This window comes from Azolla caroliniana, unplaced genomic scaffold (assembly GCF_043228905.1).
Source record: "Azolla caroliniana isolate FFs.n. ecotype wild unplaced genomic scaffold, voAzoCaro1.0.p SCAF_17, whole genome shotgun sequence".
In the NCBI taxonomy this organism is placed as follows: domain Eukaryota; kingdom Viridiplantae; phylum Streptophyta; class Polypodiopsida; order Salviniales; family Salviniaceae; genus Azolla; species Azolla caroliniana.
This window is the reverse complement of record NW_028230452.1, coordinates 13,113,520-13,140,123: the sequence shown is the minus strand read 5'-3', so window position 1 is coordinate 13,140,123 and position 26,604 is coordinate 13,113,520. Positions and strand designations below refer to the sequence as shown.

Here is a 26,604-nt window from a genome sequence, read left to right as displayed (position 1 = left end):
ATGAGACATCATATGGTTCGAGGCACTGGAGTCGACGAACCATACGTTTTCCAGATTTGAGGCACTTGTCGAAGTAGAAGCCAACATAGAATTTGCTCTATGTCTCATCACAAACATTCCGAGATGGTGGCATAATTGGTGAGTTGTCGGCTTGTGGACGCCGACTCACGCTTCTTCGTGGTGGCCAATTTTGCCGCAATATCCACACTCGATTGAGTTTTTTCAGCTTGGACCAACATGGAAGCTCCCCCTTCTTCCAAATATTCCTCGATTGTTTCCGCTTTCTTGCCAAATTTGGGAGTTGTTTTCATAGGTCCGAGTTCGTCCACCTCATCCTTGGCCGAATCAGCCTCTTGCTCGGTCAAGTCCTCTTCCTCCATTCAAATGTGTGTAGAGCATGTGGCCTTTTGAGGTGTTGCTCCTTGTTCGAACATGGTTTTCTTCAACCAACAACATGGATTGAAGATCGAAGAAAGAGGGAGGATTCTCCCTTGCTAGGATGGCGGTTCTCCCCGCACTGAACCGTGGTGCAAGGCCGCCTAAGCATATTTGCACCATCTCGTCATCCTCCACATTGATGCTTATTGAGCCAAGTGAATCACAAAGCTCCTTGATCTTCAAGGTGTAGCTTGCAATGTACATATCCCTTTGTTGGATATTATTCAACTCTTGGCGGAGTTGAAGCTTTCTTGCAGTTGTGTTGGCCGTGAAAATCTTTCTAAGATTCTCCCACGCTTCCTTCGGCGTCTTGGCTTCACGAATATAGTCGAGCATGTGTTCATGGATACATGTCGCCAAGCAATACATAAGTCGGCTTGTGTCTTGCTCCCATGTTGAGTATTCGGGAGTCGTTGGGTGGGGTTGATTTTCTTATGCTCCTATTATCCGTGGGACAAAAGGCACGAGGTGTGAAACAAATCTTAAAGAGTGTAGAATTGATGATCCGAGAAGGAGAGTTTGGGGATGTATTCGGCTCTAGTTAAGTGCGTGATGTCGGGCTTGCTGAGGTGTTCGAGTCATCCGTGCCAAAGTGATGACACAAGAATGTCAACCAAAAATAGGTCACCCTCTCTGAGTGTGAGGTGCAAAGGATACAATGAGTGTATCTTCGGTCCTCGAGCAAGCATGAGGTTCCCTCTGTGGAGCGTCCACCCTCCTGATGAGATTCCAGCATGGATGTCTTCTTCATCCAATTGTCCGACAGAGATCAGTGGTCATGAGAGCTCATGTACGTGTCAAACATTGTGTAGTACTAATGTAGAGCCACCCACAAGGTTGAGCTCTACTGTGCTGATTCCACTTAAGTCGTAATGTTGCGAATTTCCTACCCGAATTGAGTCGGAATGTCGGGCCGTGTACTGCTGAAATTGGGATCGATGAGGAGTCACATGAAAAGATGCACCCGAATCCAAGAGCCACGTGCTCGATTCTTCAGTCATAAGTAGAACTTTTGATTCGATTGGGTTCTCAATTGATAGTATATTCGGGTCGTTTATCAATACTTTGGCCGAAGAGCCAATGTAGTTGGTCTCCTCGTATCGGCCACTCTTCTACTCGGCTCGTTGAGCCTTATCGTTTTTGGTCTTGAGTGCACGGCAATCGGCTTTGATATGGCATAGTTGCAGTAGTTGCATACTCGATTATCCCGTGACTTGCTCCGACTTCATTGATTGTTCGGCTGCCGTGAAGAATCTCTTCCACGGTTGTTCGATCGGTCAATCGAACCTTGTACTACGTAGCGTTGTTGGCTGAATCGTTAGCAAACAATTTTCTCCGAGCCGCTTCAGTTAGAATTACACTCGTGACTAAGGAGTACTTGACGGCAATTGTCGACACATTGCACACGGTTGTAACGAAAGTTTCCCACGAATGAGTGAGACTACTCATGAGCAACATTGCTTTTAGTTCATCCTCAATAATTGTCCCCTGGGCCGAAATTTGGGAGCTTAAGCTTTCGTACTCGTTCAGGTGTGCATGGACTGAGTCAGACTCTTTCATCCGAAGGTTATAAAGGTACCGAATCAGGTATATCTTGGTGGCGGCGACCTTCTTTTTGTAAGTGTCTGAAAGTGTCTTCCATAGTTGGAAGGCAGTCGAACACGATTACACCATGAAGTACACGGACTCCAATAGGTGCATCTAAATGGTGGCTCGGACGATTTTGTCGAGATTTTCCCACTCAAACGACTTGTATCCTTCTAGAGGGTCTTCATTCTCAATGGGGTCAATTTGCCCCTTGACTATTAAATAGTCCTGCATCTGCTCCTTCCAGAAGTTGAAGTTCGATCCGTCGAACTACCTTAGACTCATCTCTCACGAGCTGGATGTTGAAGCCATCTGTGTTGGTATAATAGACTTTGTTCGAAGTTAGCTACGAACTGTGATAGAGTGTAGCAGCTTGGCTCACTCGATGTCGTTCTAGCCGAAGTTGGACACAAGTCGTGTTGATTACGAATATCGATGAATCCTGTTCGGAGTGACTACTAACACCTGACTTAGTCAAGTTGAACCCAGATTCGATTGTTTGAATTCGAATGTTGATTTTCCGAGATTTCCCAACACGAATTATGTGCGATTTTCCAGACCAATCATGTTTCGGGTAATTGCAACGATGAGAGAGACAGTGCCTACTAGTCCTCCTGAAAGTCGTTCAACCGAATGAAACACAGATTGGGGTTGCCCCTAGAGTCGTGTTTGCTTCGAGTGGTTACGGCAAGTAAGGAGATAGCGTCAGATGACCTATTCGATTTCTACCAAACCGAGTGAGGCACGGATTTGACCTAATCAAGAGAAGGGTCTCACTCCGAGCGACAACAATCACAGATTCAAGGTACAATCGACTGACTTACGTCAAGGGTGATTTCAAACAATGGAGTGCAGACCTTTAGTTGTCTCTCTTCGTCAAATGTAATTTCAAGAGGGGTTGCCAATCGAGATCTTCAAGGTGTACAAGAGAAGAGTTGTCGATGGAGGTTAGATACATGGCAGCAGCAGAATCAAACAATACCAAGCTCTGATACCAGATGTTGGAATCACCGTCATCTAATGCGGAACAAGATCAACACTCTTCTACAATAAGACAAACAATACAACTAGTACGCAAGAGAGAGAGACAGTTAGGCACAACGTCAAGAGTATATTTCAACTTAAAGCAACAACCACAAACTAGGTTACAAAGTTAGTTTATATACTGACTAACTTAGGGCAATTGCCCTTCTCACTATTTACATAAATAGCCTATGCCTAGTGTGTACAAAAGGAGACGGTGTGAATACGTCCATTAGAAGCCAGTATTCAACCAGGACAGGGATGCCACGTCGAGTAGTGGTGACGAGAGAAGACCACATGTTCTGGACAACTAGTTGTCCGGATCGTCTCCAGACACGTATCCAATCCGGATCAGGTCGCGAATGCCAAACGGCAGAGTGCACGGGCTCAAGGGCGAACACCATTCTGGATCGGTTTCAGGTAGTAAGTGAGTGGCTCACGGGCTCACACACCCGGATGTGCGCACGCAACTAGAAATAGAATAGAGGCGACTCGGGGATGCCAGACACAAAGAGAGATACAGCAAATACTAGAGATTAACATAGAAAAGGAAACAGGGAAAGAATACAACCAAACTCGGTCGACAGAAGAGCTTTGGGCTCTCTACACTCAACACTCACGTAGACATTAATAACAGTGGGCTCTAGTCGGAGCAGTGGGCTTCCTACGCGAGCAAAGGACTCCACAGCACCAAACGGATGCACAAATACAACAAATCGAATGGTTAGCTCTCAAACCGACAAAACTTTGACCTCCAAAATAGTGGATCCCCAGAACAATCTTAAACCTTCCCTTTTATAGCACAAGGGGAGGCCGTTACATCGCAAGTAAATGGCAGTCTTTTATGTCAGAGATTGCCCTCGATTCTCTCCATCTAAACTTATTCTTATTCTCTATACGTGTGGGACTTAAAGTACCCATTAACTAGTCTACCTAGTATGGTACCTTAAATATTTTACACACATTTACATTTTTTGTACTCCGGTCCTTGTGTTTTGTGCCTATTTGCACACCCTCCCTCACACCTTGTCCGACCGGTCCTTTTTCTCACGTTGAAACCCCCATTCACACGTGCTCGACCCTTTTTCACCATATGGCTGGAATTCTTCACGACAACGCGAAAAATCATGGAGGCAGCCCGAGTGAAGAACAAGATTCGGTTCGACAAGACACATTGATTGCGTCCCAAGAAGATCGAAGAAGGAGATTGGGTATTGGTCTATGACAACAACCTTGAGAACCAACGGAAGACAACAAGAAAGTTTCCAAGAAAGTGGTTCGGACAGTATGTGGTGATGAGTGTCAACGACAACGCCACCTACCACTTCGCGGAGCTAGACGGATTAAGGTTGACCATACCCATTACGGGGAAAAGAGTAAAGATCTTCAAGAAACGACAAGATGAGGGTCCTGACCTTGATGACCTCAATGATGAAAATGGTAGGGAGGAAGCCGAAAACATGAGCAAAGTCAACAAGGACATCGAGGAAATTGATTGGTCACCATATCCGAAATCTCACACTCTCTTCCTGGCACATACCAGAGGACGCGCGGTTTGGTGGGGGTGGATGTCGTGAAGATTCCCGGCAACAACATGAAAATCGCGCGGAAAGGACAAAATCGAGAAGGTGCAATGTGCGCACATTGTCGTATGGCGAGTGACACATGTGCCAAACGTCAGGATGTGCGCATCACAAGCGCGGACAAGCACCAGGCCTATATCCGCTAGTGGTTATGGAGGATTGACGATGCGATTTCCGCGCCTACGGGTCGATCGAATGGGACCACCAAGGTCTTTGACCGGGGAGAACGAATCGGGTGAGTTGTGCATGTAAGGAATTGGTCGTTTAGGTTTATTGTCGAGTCGTCCTTTGTTGTCAAAGACGCGCCCGAACCCGACGGTACGGTGGAATAACATGTAGGCAGTTGAAGTAACGCACTAATGTGGTTGAGAGTGTGTGAGAGAAGAAACGAAAATTGAGGAAGTGTTTAAGATAGATAGTTAGACGGATTGAAATTCCAATTCTAGGTTTGAACCCTTGACTTTAATTTAGAGAAACAAAACACATCACCAATAAGATAACTAGGTTTTCTTATTAAAATATCTTGATTTAATCCATAGCTTACTTGATACATAGCCTCCTTGATTCATAGATTGATTCCTCCTTATATAGATGCCCCCATGCATATGTGCATGTGAGGGTGTAAGACAAGCATACAATGCATGAAATGCATGCGATGCATGATTGCCATTTGGCGCTCATGCATCACATGTGATGCATGATGACCATGTACCTCATCCAAGCTCTCATCTATGAGCATTCATATGTCAAAAACATAATGACGATCTAAAGAAATAACTAAGTTTAATTGTAAGTCAGGTGTCTTCTATCTTGGAGGTGCAAGGTTCAATACTTGCAAATAGGCTTTAGGTGTTCTCATTACATTTATATTTACAACATGCTAACGTATGAGTGTAACCTTCACCCCTTTCATTCGTGTGCACATTACACCTTCTCGATTCCACGTGATTTTTACACTGTTGCCGAAAATCTTCACGACATGACTGTGAGATTTCAACTACGGTGTGAGATTATTCCACGTCCTCGTTGACCTCACTCACGTTTGTGGGTTCCGCCTTACCATTGTACTTTGATCCGTCTAGCTGCACATAAGATCCGAACCACCTTCTTGCAAACTTTATTGTCGTCCTGTGTTGGTTGCCAAAGCTGTTTGTAGACCAATACCCGACCTCCTTCTTTGATCCTCTTGGAGCGCAATTGATGTGTCTTTTCGAGCCGAATCAAAAAGCCAAGTGCTTCTTCTAATTAGCCAATCTTTTTCTTTGAGATGGGAGATGGAAATGTTGGCAATACAACCTCCTCTGTTTAGTTGGACATCCCACCATCTTTATGCATCTTTCCCTTCCTTCCCATGGGTAGTCCTCATAATCACTTCTTTCCTTTCTTCTTTATAAGTAATAACCATCCATTTTACCACAATATCATCTTCTTCAATACCAACCTCAATGTTAATTGTACTTACATCATCATCATCCTTTGAGTTAAGTATATCTTTAATCACCAAATCATTTATCACAAGATAACCATCATATTCAATATCATCTACCCTAACTCATCCTTCCCACACATACTGACAACATCAACATCATCATTAGACACGTCCCAAATAACATTTTCTAGATTTTCCTTACTTATACCCATGTGATCATCATGTAACCCCACATCATCATGTACATATTTTTGTAAAACGTCCTCATCATCACAAACCCCTATTCTATTTTCATAATGGATGCCCTCATGAATGTCACCATTTGATCTAGTGAAACTCTTATAAAATCTATCCCGAAGAAACCCAATGCAACCTAAAACACACAATTCCTCTCCTTCACTCTCACTCTCATCATTACCCTTATCATAACCATATCCACAGAAAGTGCACAACTTTTTATCATCATAACCCTCATTCTTCTCATGGCACTCATTCTTACCCTCAATAATACACTCTTCCTTACTATCATCAAGCCCTAAATCATGTATCGTTATTATCATCACCGTCATTACGTTTAAATGTAAATTTTTCGTCTCTTCCTAACTTCTTCTCTTGTTCGTGGCTCTCATTAAACCTATCATACTTGTCATCAAAATCTAAACCATGAGAGTTTTGATCCCAACTACACTCACCGTCATAACTTTCGTTGAGTGCTTTTTCATTATCACAACCATGAAGAGCTCGACATTGATTCCTCCTCTTGTGTTTGTAGTAATCTTTGTCACGATCATAACCTTGTAGATCTCGAACACTCTTTGTGAGTTTGTAATGATCTTTGTCTTTGTCATAACCGTGTAGATCTTGATCTTTCTCCTCAAGCCCACGTTCTTTGTCACATGTCTCTTCATGACTGCATCCTTGAGTATCTTGGTCTTTCCCCTCGAACGCATGCTCTTCATTCCATGTCTCTTCATTATCGCATCCTTCTCGATCTTCCCTCTTGAGTCCACGTTCTTCGTCACATCTCTCTTCAAGATTGCATCCTTGAGTATCTTGGTCCTTCCACTCCATCCCACGTTCTTTGTCACATGTCTCTTCACGACCGCATATTTGAGTATCTTGGTCTTTTCCCTTGAACCCACATTCTTTGTGGCACGTCTCTTCACGATCACATCCTTGAGTATCTTGGCCATTCCCCTCGAATGCATGTTCTTCGTTCCATATCTCTTCATTATCTCATCCTTCTCAATCTTCCCTCTTGAGTCCACGTTCTTCATCACATGTTTCTCCTTTGTCGAGTTTGCAACGATCCTCGTAATGACCATAGGCATGTCGATCTCAATCTCTCTCTTCAAAGCCTTGTTCTTCATCACATGTCTCTTCACAACCGCAACTACGCCGATCTCGATCATCTTCATCGGTGTCACCGTCGAGCAAACCATAAAAAGGTTGAGGCTTGAATCTTGACGTCAGTTACGCTTCGTACCAATCTGGAATTTCTGGATATAGTCTCTCGACTTGCCTTGCCGACTTGAGATACTTCAATGTTCTATCCTTATCATCATGAAACATCATTTTTTTACCATAAAACATATGCTCCATTGGTATTAATAAAAAGCCCAGAGGCAGTATACAAATAGTACATAATATTGTTTCATCTCCACCAGTATATCTGAACTGATTCTAGCATTTGTAAAAATTGTTGGGAAAAAAAACAGCCTTAAAACACAACATTGATTCCAGTGATCTGCTGCAGAAAACAAAATTTCGGGCTCTTAGAACAGAACTCCATAGAAAACTTATATTTCACATGATATTCCATGTCCTCCGTCTTTCCAATCATATGTGTCAGGTGTGGACCATCCCAACATAAACAGTTGCAAACAGATCTGAACTGATTCCAGCATTTGTAAAAACTGTTGGGGAGAAAAAAACAGACCATGAAAATGAAATGTACTATACTAATCTCCACCTCTCACCCCATTTGCTTCGATCCCCACAACTTATTCACTCTCCCTTCATGATGTGCTTCGGCCCCCTCACCATCATCACTCCTAAAAACAACCAAATTGCTTCATTCAATCCACCTCCACCATCTTGCCGAATGCCACCAATGTCCTGTGGAATTAACAACAAAATAAGTAAAAAATTCCTCATCCCCTCATGAGCTACTTCGATCCCCCCCACCATCATCACTCCTAAAACAGACACATTGCTTCCTTTAGTCCACATCCACCATCTCGCCGAATACCACCAATGTCCTGTGCAATGAATCAACAAAAATGAGAAATTGTTCCTCATTCCCTCATGATTTGCTTCGTTCCCCCACACCATCGTCACTCCTAAAAACAGATAAATTGCTTCAATCAAACCACATCCACCATCTCGCCGAATACCACCTCTGACCTATACAAATAACAACAAAAACAAGTGAATAATGGTTCCTCATCCCCTCATGATTTTCTTCTGTCCCCCCCACCATCATCACTCCTAAAAACAAACAAATTGCTTCAATCAATCCACATCCACCATCTCGCCGAGTACCGCCAATATCCTGTGTAATTAACAACAAAATAAGTGAACAATGATTCCTCTCCCCTCCTGATCTACTTCAGCCCTCGCACCAACACCACTCATCCTCACACCATGACAAAGTTGCTTCAAATCCCACTGCCATCATCCCGCAACCTATGAGAACCATAATATATGTCTTAAGTCAGCCCATATCTGGGGTATCTTGCTTCCCCTATTCCATCTCACCGATTAACGCGGCCCTGTAATCACAACAAAAAATGAGCGAAAACCATTCCTCACCTTCTCATAATAATCTGCTTCAGCCCCCACTCCAACATCACTCATCCTAACCACAAAAAACAGAAAAAAGGCTTCGTCATGTCCCCATCTACCATCTCACTATCTCCGATTCGACAATCCTGTTACACTAACAACCAACAAACGAGTAGAAAACAAACAGAAATCCTCACCTTCTCCTAGTAATCTTCGACAACCCCCACCAACATCAGTCATCCTAATCACAAAACAACTTAAACCTATTTCAACCTATCCACATCCACCATGTCGATGTCTCTGATTATCACACGAAATCTGCCTCATACCACTAAAATCTTCTTATACTAGCCTGATTCAACAACCAAAACATCATCCCATTTCCTCATATCTTCTTCTAGCATATGTATATCATGAAACATCATTTCGATGGCCTTCCTTACAAATGGAAGCATCATGAGCCTCGGACCACCTTCTATTCTTATCGACTCCTCTAAGTCGTATGCATCCAAGATCACATCCATCATTCGTGATGCCCCCATTACCACCTTGTGTTGTTCACGTCGGGTTCACCAAATCGATGACATGTGGCGAGTGACACACATGCCAAACGTCGGGATGTGTGTGTCACAAGCGTAGACAAGCATCAGGCCTCTATCCGCTAGTGGTTATGGAGGATTGACGATGCGATTTCCGCGCCTACGGGTCGATCAAACGGGACCACCAAGGTCTTTGACTGGGGAGAACGAATCGGGTGAGTTGTGCCTGTAAGAAATTGGCCATTTAGGTTTATCGTCGAGTCATCCTTTGTTGTCGAAGACGCGCCCGAACCTGACTCAACGGTGCGGTGGATTTCAGACGTGTAGGCAGTTGAAGTAACACACTAATGTGGTTGAGAGTGTGAAAGAGAGAGAGAAACAAAAATTGAGGAAGTGTTTAAGATAGATAGATAGACGGATTGAAATTCCAATTCTACGTTTGAACCCTTTACTTTAATTTAGAGAAACAAGACACAATCACCAATAAGGTAACTAGGTTTTCTTATTAAAATATCTTGATTTAATCCATAGCTTGCTTGATACGTAGCCTCCTTGATTCATAGATTGATTCCTCCTTATATAGATGCTCCCATGCATATGTGCATGTGAGGGTGTAAGACATGCATACAATGCATGAAATGCATGCAATGCATGATTGCCATTTGGCACTCATGCATCACATGTGATGCATGATGACCATGCACCTCATCCAAGATCTCATCTATGATCATTCACATGTGAAAAACATAATGATGATCTAAAGAAATAACTTAGCCTAATGGTAAGTCAGTTGTCTTCTATCTTGGAGGTGCAAGGTTCAATACTTGCACCCCTCTGTATGCTTTGAAAATGCAAATAGGCTTTAGGTGTTCTCATTACATTTATATTTACAATATGAGTGTAACCATCACCCCTTTCATTCATGTGCACATTACACCTTCTTGATTCCACGCGATTTTCACACCATTGCCGAAAATTTTCACGACAACGTGTGGAAGGGGTGATGGTCACACCTGTACACTAGCATGTTGTAAATAGGACTGAAATGAGAATTGTAAAAGGAAGGCTAGATGTACGGTTAAACATACACACATTTCTCAAACACTTGTAAATATAAAAATAATACTAAAGCCTAGTAACACTTGGAGTGCATATAGAGAGGTGCAAGCAAGGTTTGAAACTTACACCTCCAAGGTGGGAGACAATTGACTTACCACTAAAGCTACTACTGAGTGCTTTAGATTTTGCAAAAAATATTTTCTTGTCATATTCAGTATTCCATAGGAAACAAACGTATAAAACCCTGTGCACAAAACCATGGTTTAGCCCATGGTTTTTGCATGGAGAGACCTATAAAAGCCTCTACTTGGGCTTGTGTAAGGGAGAGCTATGTATGGAATCAAGAACTAATATAAAGTAAGGTGTCTTGTCTCTCAAAATTGAATTGGAATCTTCGTCTCTCTATCTATCTATCTTCAATGCTTTCTCGCTTACGCTAATAAAGCATCGAGTCCTTCCGGTCCACAACCCTGACGGTACCGCTTCATTTCGTGAACACACGAGGATTTCCTCTACAACGGCGTCCATAATCCCTTGGCTCACAACACCAGTGTGGAGTATAACTCCATCGATCAATGGACGTGTTGTCAATGGTGTGCACCTTGAAATAATACACACACCAAATATTCGATTCGAAAGGGTAAACAACACTATCAATATATTTGATGGTGGGAAAATGCACCATATACATCTATATATAGAGATAACTATAATTTTTTGCCATGAATGATTAAGACACATGTGCACTCTAACGGCACATACATAGCCCCTTGTGTGGACGACCATGGGTTACAACAACATCACATGCGAGTCATGGTAGGTGTCACAGTGGTGTGGTGGTAGATTTATCGGTACATGCCATGCCAATATGTCGTTGATGTATTTTCTACCAATGAGGGTTTTGGTTAATTATTCTTTAAAATATTATTTTTAGGTGTATGTTTTAGGCAGCCTACAATCGTTCTCCATGTGAGTTTGGCAATGGCAGTGATAGTGACGGGTATGTCATCGCTAGCCATGTCTATAGTGCTACAATGACTATAACGCTAAGATGTTGTTATGCAGCAACATACATTGCAATGTTAGGAAGATTGTAGCATTACTCTACAAGCAGTCACTATTGCTAGGTTGCAAGAGCTAATGACTACAATAAAAAAACTTCCACAATGAGAGGGTAGAGGATGTAAGGGGCTAGAAATATGCAAAAATTTAGCATATGGCTATAGGAACATATTCCTTAACGTATTTTTAAGGTGGTCACCATCACAATGAAACCCTAAACATGGGCGCCACGTTATTGTTGATCACCCACGTTATGAACACCCTCATTCGTGTCCATCACATAACATACATGCGATGCCACATTAGCACACCCACGCATGAAACATTGTATTTTCATGTAGGACAAGCCCAATTAAAACATATGAGAGGAGGGAAAAAACACATTTAACTCATCAATTTAAAAGAGAGAAAATATGGTAATGGAAAAAAGTAAAAGGGAGAAACACAGAATATTGAAGTTCTCGAGTTGCTTACGTGTTGGATCAAGAAGATGCATTTCATTAGTTGCTCCATTATTACAACAAAACAAATAGAACAAGCAAACACAAAAAAAAAAAACCCTTTAACTCATACATTTAAAAGAGAGAAAATATGGTAATGGAAAAAAGTAAAAGAAGAAGAGAGAAACAAAGCATATTGAAGCTCTCAAGTTCCTTAACTATTGGATCAAGAAGATGCATTTGATTAGTTTCAACTTTCTCCATTATTAGGAAAAAACAAATAAAACAATCAAACACAAGAAACTGTTGCTCCTTGACCATTTGTCTGTTTCACACTTGACTACTTTATTATAAATGGTCTAGTGATTAAATACTTAGAAGTTATCTCCTACCATAGGACTGAGAATAACTCAATCCTTACCCTTCATTCCTCATAGATTAGCCCACACCTACTCAATTAATGTTAGAGAACTATAACTATTATGGTAATGCTCGTACCACATCCTCTCAAGGCTTCATAGATATGCATTTGCTTCTAATTGCTAGGTGATTCCTATAAAGGAAATAGAAATAAATAAATAAAAGAACAAAAAGAGAATGAAGGGCATTGATTCAGTCCGCCACCTTTTAGCAAATGAACTGAGACGGACTGAAGTTCTAAACGTCTTCCCAAAGAAGTTAAAGGTTGCCCCAACTCATAGCATTAAAAGAAAACACCCCTTGTTTTCATTCGCAATATACCCTCACACTCTTATCCTAGTGTGTAGAGAACTACGAGAAAACTATTGACAATGTGTGATAAGTTATGGTTAAGTTCATAAGAATTCCCAGGAGCTGAGGAGCGCGCATATTTGATGTCCCTTGTTCGAATGCAATCTGTCATTCATGAAAGGGTTCGAGCTAAAATACGGTTCTCGTATCTTGGCGTGGCCAATGACATTGCACCACATCAGGCAAGAAAGAGACATCATCCTTTGCGTTAATTAAGAAGGCGTCCTTCGCATTGCCTCTCTCTCTCTCTCTCTCTCTCTAATTAGCTTTTTACCCTAGTGGAGACTTGGGTTCAAAACCAAACTTTCTCACCTCTCTATTATTACTTCATGCATATATTTTTCTTAATTCTCTAGATGCCATTCATGGGCTCGAACGCATGACCCTCTCTCTCTCTCTCTCTCTCTCTCTCTCTCTCTCTCTCTCTCTTTATTTAGAGGAGATGCAGCTCTCTCGCTGAGTGAAGAATCTGCGATCCCAGAGAAGACAGAAGGAAAACACACTCAGTGAGGCTTGACTATCTCCTCACCTTCTCCGTCTTCTGCAACCAGGTATTTTTCTCTCAAGAACCACTTCACTTCTCATTCGAACTTTGCATCGACAATTATTTTTTCTTTGCTTTAATTTAACTTCCCTTGTCTCCCTAAATGGAGGATTTTTCATGAGAAACTGTGTAGATTCGGATGTATCCTTAATCATGTCTAGGTTAGGGTATTTAGTTTAAACAGGAAATAGACCAATGTCGAGGAATTTCATGAGTATCTATGTAGAATTTATGCGTACTTCAATATATCCAGCTAGTTAAACAAAAAGTTGAGAAATCTCATGAACAATTTTTTGCATATTTAGATGTGTCCAAGTTGATGTGTTCTAGCTAAAAGAAAAATCTAATGGAGATTCTCATGGATCTTCACTCAAATCCAGGTTGAATCATTTAGTTTGACAAAAATCAGACCAAAACGGAGGATGACATGAATACCTATATAGATTTTTCGCATCCTTGTCCATGTCCAGTTTGAGTTGTTTAGTTAAACAGGAATTCAGGGAGAATTTACAGATAAAAAGGAATAGAAAGAAGCACACTTTGCATATGCTAGCAAGCACGTTGAAAAACAAAAATTGTGATTTTTCTTTAGTTCTGCTTATATCCATAAAGCTGGAAATACCTTTTACAGTTTACTGTTTTTTTTACGATGTTCGACTACAGATCCTGATCAGACTGAGAAAGTCGAAGTAATACAACAACCATGGTATTTTTCAGAAACCAATTAGTCTTCTTGTTTTACATGTAATAAAACATCTTTTATTTATTTCTTAGATATATGGCGGTGATCTTAATGCAAGACTTGGTTATTAAATTTCTGTCTGATAGATAAAATATCATATCACCAGGTTGCACACTGCTAAGAATAATTGTTTCTTGAATTAAAAAAGAGGGCAAATTTCCATTGATCTCCAGGACATTGTTGTGCTAACGCTTGTCAATTCATTCATGGCTATTGGCGAATTGAATATCTTAAATACATAGTCTATTTTTTGCGTCACCAACCGAAAAGACTGTAGTAGGAGAATGATGATGGTATGGAAAGCTTCTAGAACATTCTAACGTTATTTGATCTTTGACTTTCTAGAAATTTCTAATGTTTCATGAAAAGATTCTAGAAGAAGAATTATTATATTATGTCTAAGTTCTAGAACATTTTCAATGGTGCAACATCCTTCGAATTCTAGAATGTAATGTTATTGTTGCTTCTATAAGATTGCAACTTACTTTGGTGTTTCACTTTGTGGAAGGTTTTAACCTCCCTTAACGGGGCATCTCCTTTGTCCAGACATTGATAGCCTTCTAGAAATGTGTCGCCTTCTTAGTCATGCTATCATCATACCTAATATAAATATTGAAGTCCTAAATTAGTTCTCATCATGTATTCCAATATTAGGATGCATATTATCTTGGTGTTGTCCTCCACTATGGTCTCATTCTTGAGGCTGAGAAAATATGGGACTTTGGTCCTCATCCTCATGAGTCATGAATTCAAGTAGGATGCTCGTTCCATACTGTGGTGTTAATGTCTCTTGAGAGAAGCTCACAAATCTTCTACACATCTATTTATTAAATGTTACCATGTAGAAGAACGTTGATAAGTGTCCAGTTCTCTCTACCATAAGCAATTTCAATCTGTTAGTACTCAAGTAACCTGAATAGAGTCTAGAGCTGCTATAATGTTGAAAAATGCTAACGCTATAATGAATAAAAGAAAATTCATTCTAGCTGTTGTTGGTCAGGTGATTTGTCTTTGTGAAATAGGGCCTGAGGAATTCAGTTTCTTTCACAAGGACTGCAGTTATAGTATTTATGAAAGTAAATAGATAGGAATACGTTTTTTATTCAACAATAGTGACTTCTTTTGGTTTTGATACTTCCACCACCACAAATAACCCACTGTCTCTTTTTGAAGAAAAAAATGATAGAATCTGATCTATGAAACCATGAAATAGCCCCGTGGAGCTTCTTGGGAGGGGTACAATATCAGTTGAACCACTAATTTAGCTCGATTTTCACCACTGGAAATTATCTTCTTAAAATTTTAAATTCTCTTGGGTTCAATTTAGCATCCAAGAAGGTTGACTTCACCCAAACAAGTGAAACCTTGTCGGCCCCAACAAAGAGCATCTTTTTTTTTTCTTTATTGATAATTAACTTAAGAGGATACAATACAATAGAGCCGAAAAAACATAAAGAAAGCCAGCTGTTTAAGCCTCATTTGACAATTAAAATCAGTATTTACAACATCCAACATACTTTCCATTGAGCATGGTGGAAAGGAATACAAATAAGCTGTCAAGCCTGCAAAGCCATTATAGAACGACGCACCATCAACAGTTAAGCTGAATTTTGTGTTACCATGAAAGGATGGTTGTTTGAAAAAGGTAAGGCTTGCTAATGTGTGTCATGTCCTCAAGGATGGCCTAACCTAAAGTGGTCTTTAGGAGTCAGCAGTGGCATGGATAAGCCTGAACCAAGCCGTTAAACTGGTTGGCGATTCAGTTCTTCTCAGTTCAGACTTGAGATTCCTTAACCGGTTTGAGCTCGGTTTTGCAAGGCTCAAGCCGAACTGAACTAATTAGGGCCAAACTGGTTCCTAAACTGTTTAAGGCTTAAACAGGTTGTCCAAACCAATTTAGGGATCAGTTCGGTTCAAGTTTGAAAACTTCCTAACTGGTTAAGCCATAACTGGTTTGTTTTGGACAAGGTCACACTGGTTAAGCCGAAACTGAACTGTTGTCGATTCCTAATGGTCTTATAGAGCAAAAAATAGAACTGTATGTGTAGTCCTCTACACATGTTGAAACACAATGTTAATTTGAACAACCACATGCTGATCCTGGTGCCTGAAGTCCTTGGCTCCATTAATCTAGGAACAATTGGTTACCTGCCATTCCAAGATATGCAATGTGGTATTGACTAGTTTAGTTTCGAGAGTACACATATTAAAACACAATGTTAATTTGAACAACCACATGTTGATCCTGGTACCTGAAGACCTTGGCTCCTCTAATCTAGGAACAACTTGTTACCTACCATTCCAAGATATGCAATGTAGTATTGACTAGTTTAGTTTCGAGAGTTTTGGGGAGCAAGCAATGAAATGAAATAATTATTAATTAATGTCATAAAAAAGAAAACAAATAAGTCCTCTCAATGACAACATTATTATGTAATTGAATCATGAATGTCCTTATTGAATGTAACTCTAGTCTGTGTTCATACTTCTTCTGATTGCTCATATCTTGTATGTTATCTCCCATACCTTTTGCAATTGCCTTATGTTATATGCCATGATTTGTTAGATATAATCAATGATCAACCCCAAGTTGTCAATTTATCTCCACACGTACTCTTTAGAGTGCACAATTTGTGATAATGCCCCAAATGAGTAGCTATTGTGCAACCCAACCATATGGGTCGATAAGGTGTCAATGTAGGAAACCATAGATGAGTAGGACAGAATGTATTTAGGAAAGAGGGAAGTAGGGTAATAGGATTGACTATTCAAGTCGACTAAAAGAATATTCTGTGGGCAAGTTACAATGTACTTAGTCTTGAAGCATGTGCCATTGACTTTAAAACATAGTTCTAGCCATATGTCCCATTCGTGCCATACTCATATGCCAATATTCGTATCATACTCATACGTGAAAAGGCTCCGAGTATGATTGAAATCCATACGCGGTACATAGATATAATCATATATACATACGGTGTACATACTACATTGTGTGTGTGTGAGAGAGAGAGAGTGTGTGTGTGTGTGTGGTCTAGAGAGAGAAGCCATGTTTTGCATGTGTGAGGAGACAGTGGTTGAGTGTATGTCTAGAGAGAGAGAGAGAGGAGCTAAGGGTTTTGTCTGTGTGAGGGAGAAAGAAGCTCTACCAGTCCTTGAGTGTGTGTACTGGATTCTGTGGAGAGAGAAGATCTGTCAGTTCTCGTGTGAGAGAGAGAGGGTGTGTATAAGACGTCACATCTGTTCACAACAAATTATGAATATCAGAAAAAAAAAACTAAAAAAAATCCAAACGAATGCCGCGTATCATACGCGAATGTATGCAAACGTTCGCGTACATCCACCAAATTGGACATACGCGAATATTAGGAACTATGCTTTAAAATAAGTACTATCTAGCACTAGCTTGTATCTAGGGAGCTGGGTCATATTAAATGACAAGTCAGTTGATAGGAAAGGAATATCTCAGTATCAATTGACTTGCACATTTAATATGACACTGAGACGAAACAGAGAATATAATCCACTCTCTTTATCTCTTACACAATGGCTGTGTCTATTATCTGTCCCCACTAATTTTTTAGTCGGCTGATCCAGATCCCATCTAAGCTCTAAGGTGTGAGCGCATGGGTGAACTACCATTGCAAGCTACTCTCATATGTAATAGAAAGTTTGTTTCATATATACACCTCTGTGATTGTAACTCTATATGCCAATCTAATCGATTCTCAATATTTCTAACATGATCTTGGTATTCTTTCCTAACATAAGCTGACTGCTTATGGGGTTTCTCATGAATGTTTGATCGAGTTTCCTGCTGAGGTATGGTTAGATAAGAAAAACATTGATTTGTATATTTGTATTTTCGGTAGTTTCCTTCTAATCCAGTGACAAAAATGTACAGAGTAAATTATTCCATAGAATAGAAGCATTTTAGATCGGACAGTATGAAATATATGTCATGAAGCTCATTCATCCAACATTTGGAGGAGTATTAGAATTTTTAGCGCTATTTTGTTTTGCTAAATATATAATTCTGCTGTAGGTTCGAATGGACCCAGATCCTTTTTTGAATGAGCTCACTAAGTTCTATGAGAATCAAAGGGAAAAAGGCACGGTGTGGGTTACCATGAAGCGTGGTATGTGTGCTTTCCAGTCTACCAGAAGTCTTATGCATATTGTTTTTAAGAAGTTGGTAAACATATCTAATAAATTGATAAGCCAAGAATATTATGGTCATATGCCTGTGTGTGTTTGTATACATATTCATATTTATGTGTGTGTATGTGTATGTGTATTGGGCTGACTATAGAGAAAAGTATTCGATGTAGAATACCAGATCTTTAAACCTTAAAAAGAATCGTCATCTCTCTTTTCTATCTTAGTACATCTGGATTGGAAGAAAAAAAGGAAGGGCACAAAAATACTGGAGAACGAACCTCTCGAGTTTCGATGCATTGTTAGAGCAACTGATGGGAAAAAAAATATCAGTACGATGGTATTTTCTTCTCACATTATATTTCATTATGAAGAATACTGCTGTCCCTACCCCCAACAAAATAAACAAGGAAAAAGCAAGAAATATTGTGTGCACATTCAGAAGTAACAATCGGCAACGGTTCGGTTCGGTTCGGTTCAAATCGAACCAAACCGTTAAACATTTTTCAAACCGTAAAACCCGCGGTTTCGTGGTTCGGTTTCGGTTTTCAACATAGGTCAAATTTTTAATTTTTTTTAAATTTATAATATTTTATTATTTAGAATTTTTAAAATTTTTAAGATGTTCCTAAAATGTGAGAATAAGGTGAAAAATGAAAAGATTGTTAAAAAATAATTTTTTAAATTTTTTTATAATTTTTTACTTTTTTTTAAAAAAGTAAAAAAATTAAAAAATAGAAACCGTTAAACCATTTAAACCGTGGTTTTTTACTGTTGAAACCGAACCGAACCGTTGAAACCATTAAGCTGTTAAACCACGGTTCAGTTCGGTTCAAACCGAACCGTTGCCGATTGTTATTCAGAAGGAATAATAACATTGAATATGATTTCTATTGGCAGTTATCTGCAAAGGATCATCATCGATTTCAGATGGCATATGCAACAGTCTTGAAAGCTCATATGAGTGCACTAAAGAAGCGAGAAAAAAAAGATAAAAAGGAGAAAAAACCAGCGACAGTGGTACAACCACAACCATCCTGAAGAGGTTTTCTATTTGCAGTTGGAGAGTGGCAGATTTTACTATATTTAGAGTTCTTGCAAGAATTAATGAAAGATGTTGATAGATAGAAAAATCAAAGCACAAATTTAATTAATTTGCTGGACAGCATCAGGGTTTTGATGAGCATCCAGCCTTATTGGCCAAAGAAAAAGACGTGAGTCTGTTTTTCTTTTTCGTAATTGAAGTTCTGGTGGCATCTAAGAAAGAAATATGTCACTCTTCCCCGCATCTTTAAATATAACAATTTTGTTGCTTCACTTTTTGGAGTATGTCATTGCTTAGCACATTTTTTCTTAAATGTTTTATGTGATGATATATTACAAGGATTATGGTCTCTGATAATATATCCCCTGTAAATTGATGTCACCTTGGACTCTCCTCATACCCAAGTTTGCATATTATGGAAAGTAGAGAATGAAATAAGCCCAATGTTGGATATTTACTTTTTCAGATGTCAACACTTCATAAACTTACAGTTAAAGATTCATCTTTCTCATATGTTTGCACATGCAGCACTTCAAATATGCATACGGTTGCAATGGGAGCCAAGTCAAGATGTGTTGATGCCCCTCTCTCTTGGTTAAAAGCCTTAAAAATTAGCTCAAGATGTGTTGATGCCCCTCTCTCTTGGTTAAAAGCCTTAAAAATTAGGTCAAGATGTGTTGATGCCCTCTCTTGGTTAAAAGCTGTAAAAATGAGCTCAGGTCATAAGTGCCTTGATATTTTATCTTATACTCAAATACTGAATGTAGAGAAATTGACATGTTTCAAGAGGACAGTTCTTGTGTAAGGCTTGGTCCAAGTCACCCAACAGTAGTGGGATTTCAACTAGCAATTGTTTCACCTGAGATTTCCACATCAAAGCTCAGTAGATTGTGTCAATGTATTTCTCATTATCTTTCAAAGACCACTGGTTGCACCCCATTAAGTTCACATCATTATATGATCCTCGCAACAAAATAGATAGTACGTGTTGAAGCTGACTACAATAAATGGAGGCTATTGGCAAGCTCTCTGAGCTGTCTCAGTCATTCATGCTTCTTAAGTACATACTTGCTCACTGAAACCATTGAAAATGCATAGCACTACCCAACAATGCCAACTCGAGGAGCATCAAGATTATCGTCCATCCTAATAAAACTGAATACCTTGAATTGTAAATATCTTCAAAACATAATTCTAATGAAGCATTGAGAGAACATTGAGCTCCTCAGAAAATTCCTTGTAATGAACCAGAATTAGGCAAAGAGTTGATCGATTATTGTTTATTTAACACTTTAAACTTGACTGCAAGTCATGGTGGAATAAGTTTAATCAATGCCTTGCAAGGTGGAGAACATATTTTCTGAATAATTCAATCGTAGACATATTGAGTAGTCAATTGTCATAACCAACAATGGGTTCCTAAGAGCAACATCTATTACACAATTCTAAACGGGATCACTAAGAATTTTTGAAATGTAGTTTGATATAACTTGAAATAATTCTATGCAAGATGGATTAACATAAAATAGGACAATGCATGATACAGGGACACAAAAACATCAGATAAGAATACATTAACTAGATAGACAGAATTTGCATTATAACCAAAAGGCTTGTAGTTAAGGAAGTTAGTGTGCAATCTTGATGTAAACGAGGGATCATGAATAACTATGATAACCTACAGACTGTTCATTTTGACGGCAAAAAATAAAAATTCAAAGAAAAAGATTCTACATGGGAATTATTTTTAAATGTAATGACATTAAATTTTTTGAAATTTCCAAATGTAAAACAAAAAGTTAATCGTGAAAATATTGGTCAAAATTTTGACAAAAAGGCTAAACGCATCATATTACATACAATCAAGAATAGAGGCTCATGGTACCCACCGAATTGAGAACCCTTCCTTTCCGCACATAGAACATAGGCATAACCTCTATGTATCTGAGCCTGCATGTCTTCCAGCAAGAATTTTCACTATCTGCATCCTTGCTTTAAATCTTCGGCCAACTTCAATACACCACACTATCCATGTGTGCCTCTTCATCAGTTTATACCCTTACCATGGATTAGGGAACATTTGAAAAAATGAATGTAGGATACAAGAAAACTTGTTATGTATGAATACCCAGAGCTAAACTTGGTTGACTAAGGCCCACAATAATTGACAAATCGTCAAAACCTAGTTTGAAATCAGTTCCATGGTTTTTTTCCATCATGCATCAGTAATAATACACCTGCTACTATTGGGGGAGATCTTTAACCAAGGGATGAGCTTCTCTGATGCTTGGGCAGTGTGGGATGGGAGGGAGTACCATGGGCATTGCCGTTCTTATTCCTATTAACTTGCATTTGGTCTTGCACCGCCATCTCTTTAGTTCGGCATATATGGGATTTAAATCGCCCTCCCAGTGCTTTTGAGACAAATCGCCATTGACCTCTAACTTTACCTAGCTTTCCAAGCTCCTCTCTCATACCCGAGCATTCTTTCTCAAGGTCATTAACACGAAGCTTCATATGATCAACATCGACCTTAAGAGAATGATTCTCACGAACTGCATTTGCCCATCCTTCACCTCGCAAAGAGGCTGCAGTTGGAAGAGATCCATCTATCACAGATTGTTGGTGATGATGCCGCATTAATGGACGAGAATGATCCGATACCATAAAGCAGCTTGCAATGGCTGTGCGGAGTTGTAATTGTTCAAAAAAGAGTACTTGTACAATTACACGGAGTGGTAATCGTTCATTTTGAGCAGCATGCGTGCATGCTTCCAATGAAAGCTTTTGACAATCCATTACCCGGCAAAGCTGCTCTCTTTCTTCCTCCTTGAGCCAAGGATGTGCCTATCATACATAAAGAGGACAACATGATCAAAGATTATGTTGCAACTATTACTATGCCCAAAAACCCTATAGGCACTTCCTACCACATAGAAATGTGTTTAAATTACAGTTTAAAACCATTGTCTAATAGCTGTTCTGATGTTTCCTATAACTTTCTGTAGATTTTGGAATTCATGACCATCAAGGATTTTAAGAGCATCTAACAACGAATTTCAAAACTTTTTTGTTTTTTATTTCATAATGACACTAAAATTTGGTGGGAGGTGACCATATCGCATACATAGTTCACGCATGTAAACAAACACAACAAGATGGAGAGAGCTGAAGAAACCTTCAAGAAAATGTCAATAGCACGATACAGCCCATCATTCGAAACTCTAGCAAAATCTGGAAAAGCTTCGGCAAGGGATTGGAATTTAGGTAGCTTTAAGTTAACATCTGGAGCAACTTCCGCAAGGTAGCCATCCATTAATCTTGCAACCATCATAGTGGGGGTCAATGAGGGAGAGGTTATCATGTGCCCTTCATCATCCGAACTTGGAGAAGAAATTGGTCTATTTGTTTGATCCAGCAAAAGGAAATGATCAAGTATCCTCTGGACACAATCGATATCGTAAAGAGTCTCGAGGTTATAAGTTAGGTTGGGCAGTAGCAAATCCTCCAAGTTGGCTTGATCAAGTTGCAAACCAATCCTTCTTTCAATGTTGTTCTTACAATGAGCATTTGCATTCAATATAATCGCACTCCGGAGCAGACCCGATAAGAATTTTGTTGGCACTACAGCCTTTTGCATGGGCAGCAGCTCTTCAATGGTTTCTAAGATAACCTTTTGTTCTGCTTCAGATGGAATAGACGAAAGAGAAAGTGAGCTATACCTATTGCTGCCACCTAATTCCTTTGCGCCTTGACGTTTATTAAGTGCTGGAAGATACCTCCTTGCAAAATCCATCAAGGATCCAGCAATGCTCTCAGATTTTATACCCTTCTCGTCCATAGCTATAATCACTCTCTTGTAAAGAGGTAGGCTTAACACCGCAATATCTTCGTACCACCAATCCGAGCATGGTTTTTTAGGTCTTGCTCCGGTGCTTATACCATTCCATAAGAATCCTCCTCCAGGGCTTTGCATTGGATTGTTAGGCATCGGCCATCCAAGAAGCAAGCTCGGGTCCATACAAGCCTTCACAGTTACAGCATCCACACACATGTCGACTATTCCAAGCTCCTCTGCTTGAGAAAACACTGATTCGCAACTATGCAAAGCTCGTGTGCTCTCTCTCCAATTCCGGAGCACAACTTGGCTAAGAAAACCCTCAGTTCGGGATATCAAGTTTCCTTCCCCGAATTCTTCTGTCATTTCAAGATACTCAGCTGCGCACCGCAATGGCACCACATTAGTGGCTGTTAGTTCTAACCTCACCCCATAGCAGAATTTTGCTGCTAGCTCAAAAGCATCAGGTCCACCAGGTACATCTCGAAGATGCAAGTGAAGAATCTCTTCTTCTTCTTCTTCTACTTCTACACCAATTTCTTGTTCTTCTCCTTTCTTCGCATGACCCTCAGCAAGTCGAGCAAGCTTTCCGCATTTGGAAACTAGAGGAAACTGCATTTTCCAATACATCAATAAGTGTGTGGATGGTTACAATAGGATGCCATACATAGGTTCAAGAGAAAAAACAAGCATGTACCTTGTGAAGATGGAAGGACATCTCCTCCACCTCAATTATAATATCACTGGGAAGTCCTGAGGTACAGAACCTGCAAGATGTGCAGAATAAAAGATAATTACCATCCATTTCAGAGAAGAGTGCACAAAGGGCAGAAAATGAATTGCAGCACACATTCATGGCAAAAGCTACAAATTCTTTTATGTACAGAGGATACGTGGTGCCATATAAGATAGATGGAGAAATGAGTAACTAAAGTTCAGATAGAGAGGATTCTAGAAACAGAAGAATGAACGAGTTGTATAGCAACAATGCAGCCAAGTGGACTAAAATATAAAAAGAAAAAACTGTGGCAAGCATAGATGTGATAAGAAAAGCAAGCACCCAAATGCACTATAAACAGAAAGAACAAAAACAGGGCGACGCACAAACACACAAATGCTCTATAAAATGCAAAACGAAGGAAAACCATAGAGGCACCGAAATACATAACAGTATGTATAAGGAACAAGAAAAGGGAAGAACAGCGGAATTCATATGATGTAAAAGCACCCAAGTGCAGGATAAAAAAAAAAAGCAATTGAGGAAATGTATAAGTCAAATATGTATGTGAAGCCCAAATGCGGTATCAAAAAGCATAAAAGAAAAACCAGATGGAAGTATAAAACGACAAAAAGCAGAGGAAAATAGAAAATCAAGCCCAAAAAAAGGAGCAGAGAAAATCAAATGTGAGAAAATAGCCCCCCAATTCTCGGTATTTGTACAAAATAACAGAAAGAAGCAGAGGAAGCATGTGCAAAGGCACCCGGACTGCATTACTGCGGAAGCACCCAAATGCAGGAAGCACAAAGGAAATCATACGCAAATGCAAAAGAACCCAAATGCAGCATAGAAGAAAAGAAAAAAAACAAAGCAGAAAGAAGGGGGGGGAGGAGGAGAATTGGGTTACCATGCTTGACCTTTACGTTGGAAACCATCAGGTTTTGAGCCGAGCTTGAGGCAGGCCATGGCGATGTGTGTGCGTGAGAATGTGTGTGTGAGAGAGAGAGAATGAGAGAGAGGAAACCCTAACAGGGGAAGTGGAGGAGGAGGAGGGCACGAAGATCAACAACCATAACAATTATTATGAGTACATACATACATACATACATACATACATACAGAGTTGTTAGTAGTAGTAGTAGTAGTAGTATGTATGTATTATTTTTAAAAATAGGATTAGCAGTTGTACAGAGTGAGAAAGAAGGAGGTGTGATTCTTCTTCTTCTTCTTCTTCTTCTTCTTCTTCTTCTGATGCTGCAGTCAGTGCAAACATACACACACCCCTCCTCCTCCTCCATTCATTCTCCCAGAAGGAAGCTTCGGAGTCAGGGCCCTGTCTCTCTCTCTCTCTCTCTTTCTTCCCCCTCCCCCCATATACGCATATTATATACATACATTATACATATATAGTTTCTCTCTCTAGGCTCTGTCTGTCTGTCTGACTGTATCTCTAGTGACTCTGTGAGACTCTGTGTGTGTGTGTGTGTTGGACAAAAGTGGAGACTCAGTGATGGAGATGGAGATGGAGATGGAGATGGTGTGGTATGATGGACATGGAGATCACATACATTATTACATACATATACCCCCCAAATTGTTGAAAAACAGCAGATCACAACACATACCACTACATACATACATACATACATATGTACATACTTCCTAATAACTATGTATGTAGGAGGAGGTGTAAGACAATGTGTGCTTTCTTTTCTTGTTTAGCCTTCCTTTCTCCTCTCCCATTGTATCATGTATGTAATAATATATGTATGTATGTATGTATGTATGTATGACTTTTGATATCATGACTCACATTCTACTCACGCTCCGTGCCCCCTCCACCCTCCCCATGCTCGCTTGCTCCCATGATCTCTGTCTTAGGATGGTAACATTTTGAAGCTTTCGATGCACAAGATAATATAAGCCGTGGGTTAAGGGGGAGATGTGGTCCTAGTTTCTTGCCTCAACCACACCCACGCCTAGGAACTTTTATTGGGAAGACTTCATGACATTTGAGCATTATATAAGAGCGTGAGGCAATGTGAGAGAGCTATTCAAGTCACAACAAAACCTTTGTGCCCATTTGCTTGATACATGTTTCTATTCTCCCAAATGGCATGAAAACTATTCATTCATTCGTGTATTACAATTGTGACAATGCATACAATTCACGGCCTATGATCATGGCACACGTGTGTCCAAATAAAATGGTCAATGCATAAGTTTAGGAACACTCTTTAGATACATATGTGTAGGGTATCCCCACAAGAATAGGCAACATTGAGAACGAGTATGGAGGCTATATGTTTTTATGTCATTAAGCCCAATGTTCTAGGGCTTGAAACCCACTTGCTAAATGAGTGATACATGAGTATAGCAATCTCCTAGTATTTATTATGAGGCCAATTATTATTGATGTCAACAGGTCTTTGTTCTAAATGGCTTAAGAAATCCTCTCTTCTTATTTCGCTAAACCTAAGATGTACTTATGTCACCTAAATACTAAAACAAGGCTATGAAATTGTACTTAACATGTGGTCTCCCCTGTCCTAACATACATTTTAGCCCCACATTGCCAATGAGGTTTAAAATGCCTTCTATAATGTTCTACAAAAAATAAAGCAAAGGTATTATTCAGAAATATTCTAAAGCTACACGAAACAGTTAAGTCTCCAAAAGTATAGCTTCATGTAAGTTCTTGCAAAGGTACTCGGCTTTAAGTGAGACAAGAGTTCCAAATAACCTATGAACTGTCATGTTCAAATCATATAATAGGACATTGTTCCTCATATATCTCCTCTTTACTTAGTTATTGACTCACCGCCACATTAAAATACTCCT

The 26,604-nt window shown here is 39.8% G+C and overlaps 2 protein-coding genes across 3 annotated transcripts; one reads left to right on the top strand and one right to left on the bottom strand.

The window, feature by feature from the left end:
• The first annotated feature begins 13,122 nt into the window (after nucleotides 1-13,122).
• On the top strand, nucleotides 13,123-19,479 carry LOC147853185 (Signal recognition particle, SRP9/SRP14 subunit). 2 transcript variants are annotated; one of them, XM_087333462.1, is made up of 5 exons: nucleotides 13,123-13,269; nucleotides 13,926-13,968; nucleotides 18,050-18,143; nucleotides 18,390-18,494; nucleotides 19,063-19,479. In XM_087333462.1, the coding sequence occupies exons 2-5, from the start codon at nucleotides 13,966-13,968 to the stop codon at nucleotides 19,155-19,157; spliced, it is 297 nt and encodes a 98-aa protein (XP_087189588.1). In that variant the 5' UTR covers nucleotides 13,123-13,269; nucleotides 13,926-13,965; the 3' UTR covers nucleotides 19,158-19,479. The 2 variants fall into 2 exon arrangements, with proteins under 2 accessions (XP_087189588.1, XP_087189587.1); XM_087333461.1 differs by having other exon boundaries at nucleotides 13,126-13,269; nucleotides 18,390-18,502.
• Nucleotides 19,480-20,948: 1,469 nt separating this feature from the next.
• Nucleotides 20,949-24,799, bottom strand: LOC147853184 (BTB/POZ domain-containing protein At1g30440-like). The gene is made up of 4 exons (XM_087333092.1): nucleotides 24,671-24,799; nucleotides 23,743-23,812; nucleotides 22,386-23,657; nucleotides 20,949-22,054 (listed from the first exon to the last, which is right to left on the bottom strand). Exons 1-4 carry the CDS (start codon nucleotides 24,727-24,729, stop codon nucleotides 21,467-21,469), a joined length of 1,989 nt encoding a protein of 662 aa, XP_087189218.1. The 5' UTR covers nucleotides 24,730-24,799; the 3' UTR covers nucleotides 20,949-21,466.
• Nucleotides 24,800-26,604: the final 1,805 nt, after the last annotated feature.

Coding starts and splice junctions, on each gene's coding strand:
- LOC147853185 (XM_087333461.1), top strand. Junction 18,144..18,389: donor GTGGGTTACCATGAAGCGTG/GTATGTGTGCTT, acceptor TTTCTATCTTAG/TACATCTGGATTGGAAGAAA. Junction 18,503..19,062: donor AAAAAAATATCAGTACGATG/GTATTTTCTTCT, acceptor TTCTATTGGCAG/TTATCTGCAAAGGATCATCA.
- LOC147853184 (XM_087333092.1), bottom strand. CDS start 24,729: ATGGCCTGCCTCAAGCTCGGCTCAAAACCTGATGGTTTCCAACGTAAA. Junction 23,813..24,670: donor CAACGTAAAGGTCAAGCATG/GTAACCCAATTC, acceptor CACATCTTGCAG/GTTCTGTACCTCAGGACTTC. Junction 22,055..22,385: donor CTATTGACATTTTCTTGAAG/GTTTCTTCAGCT, acceptor TATGTATGATAG/GCACATCCTTGGCTCAAGGA.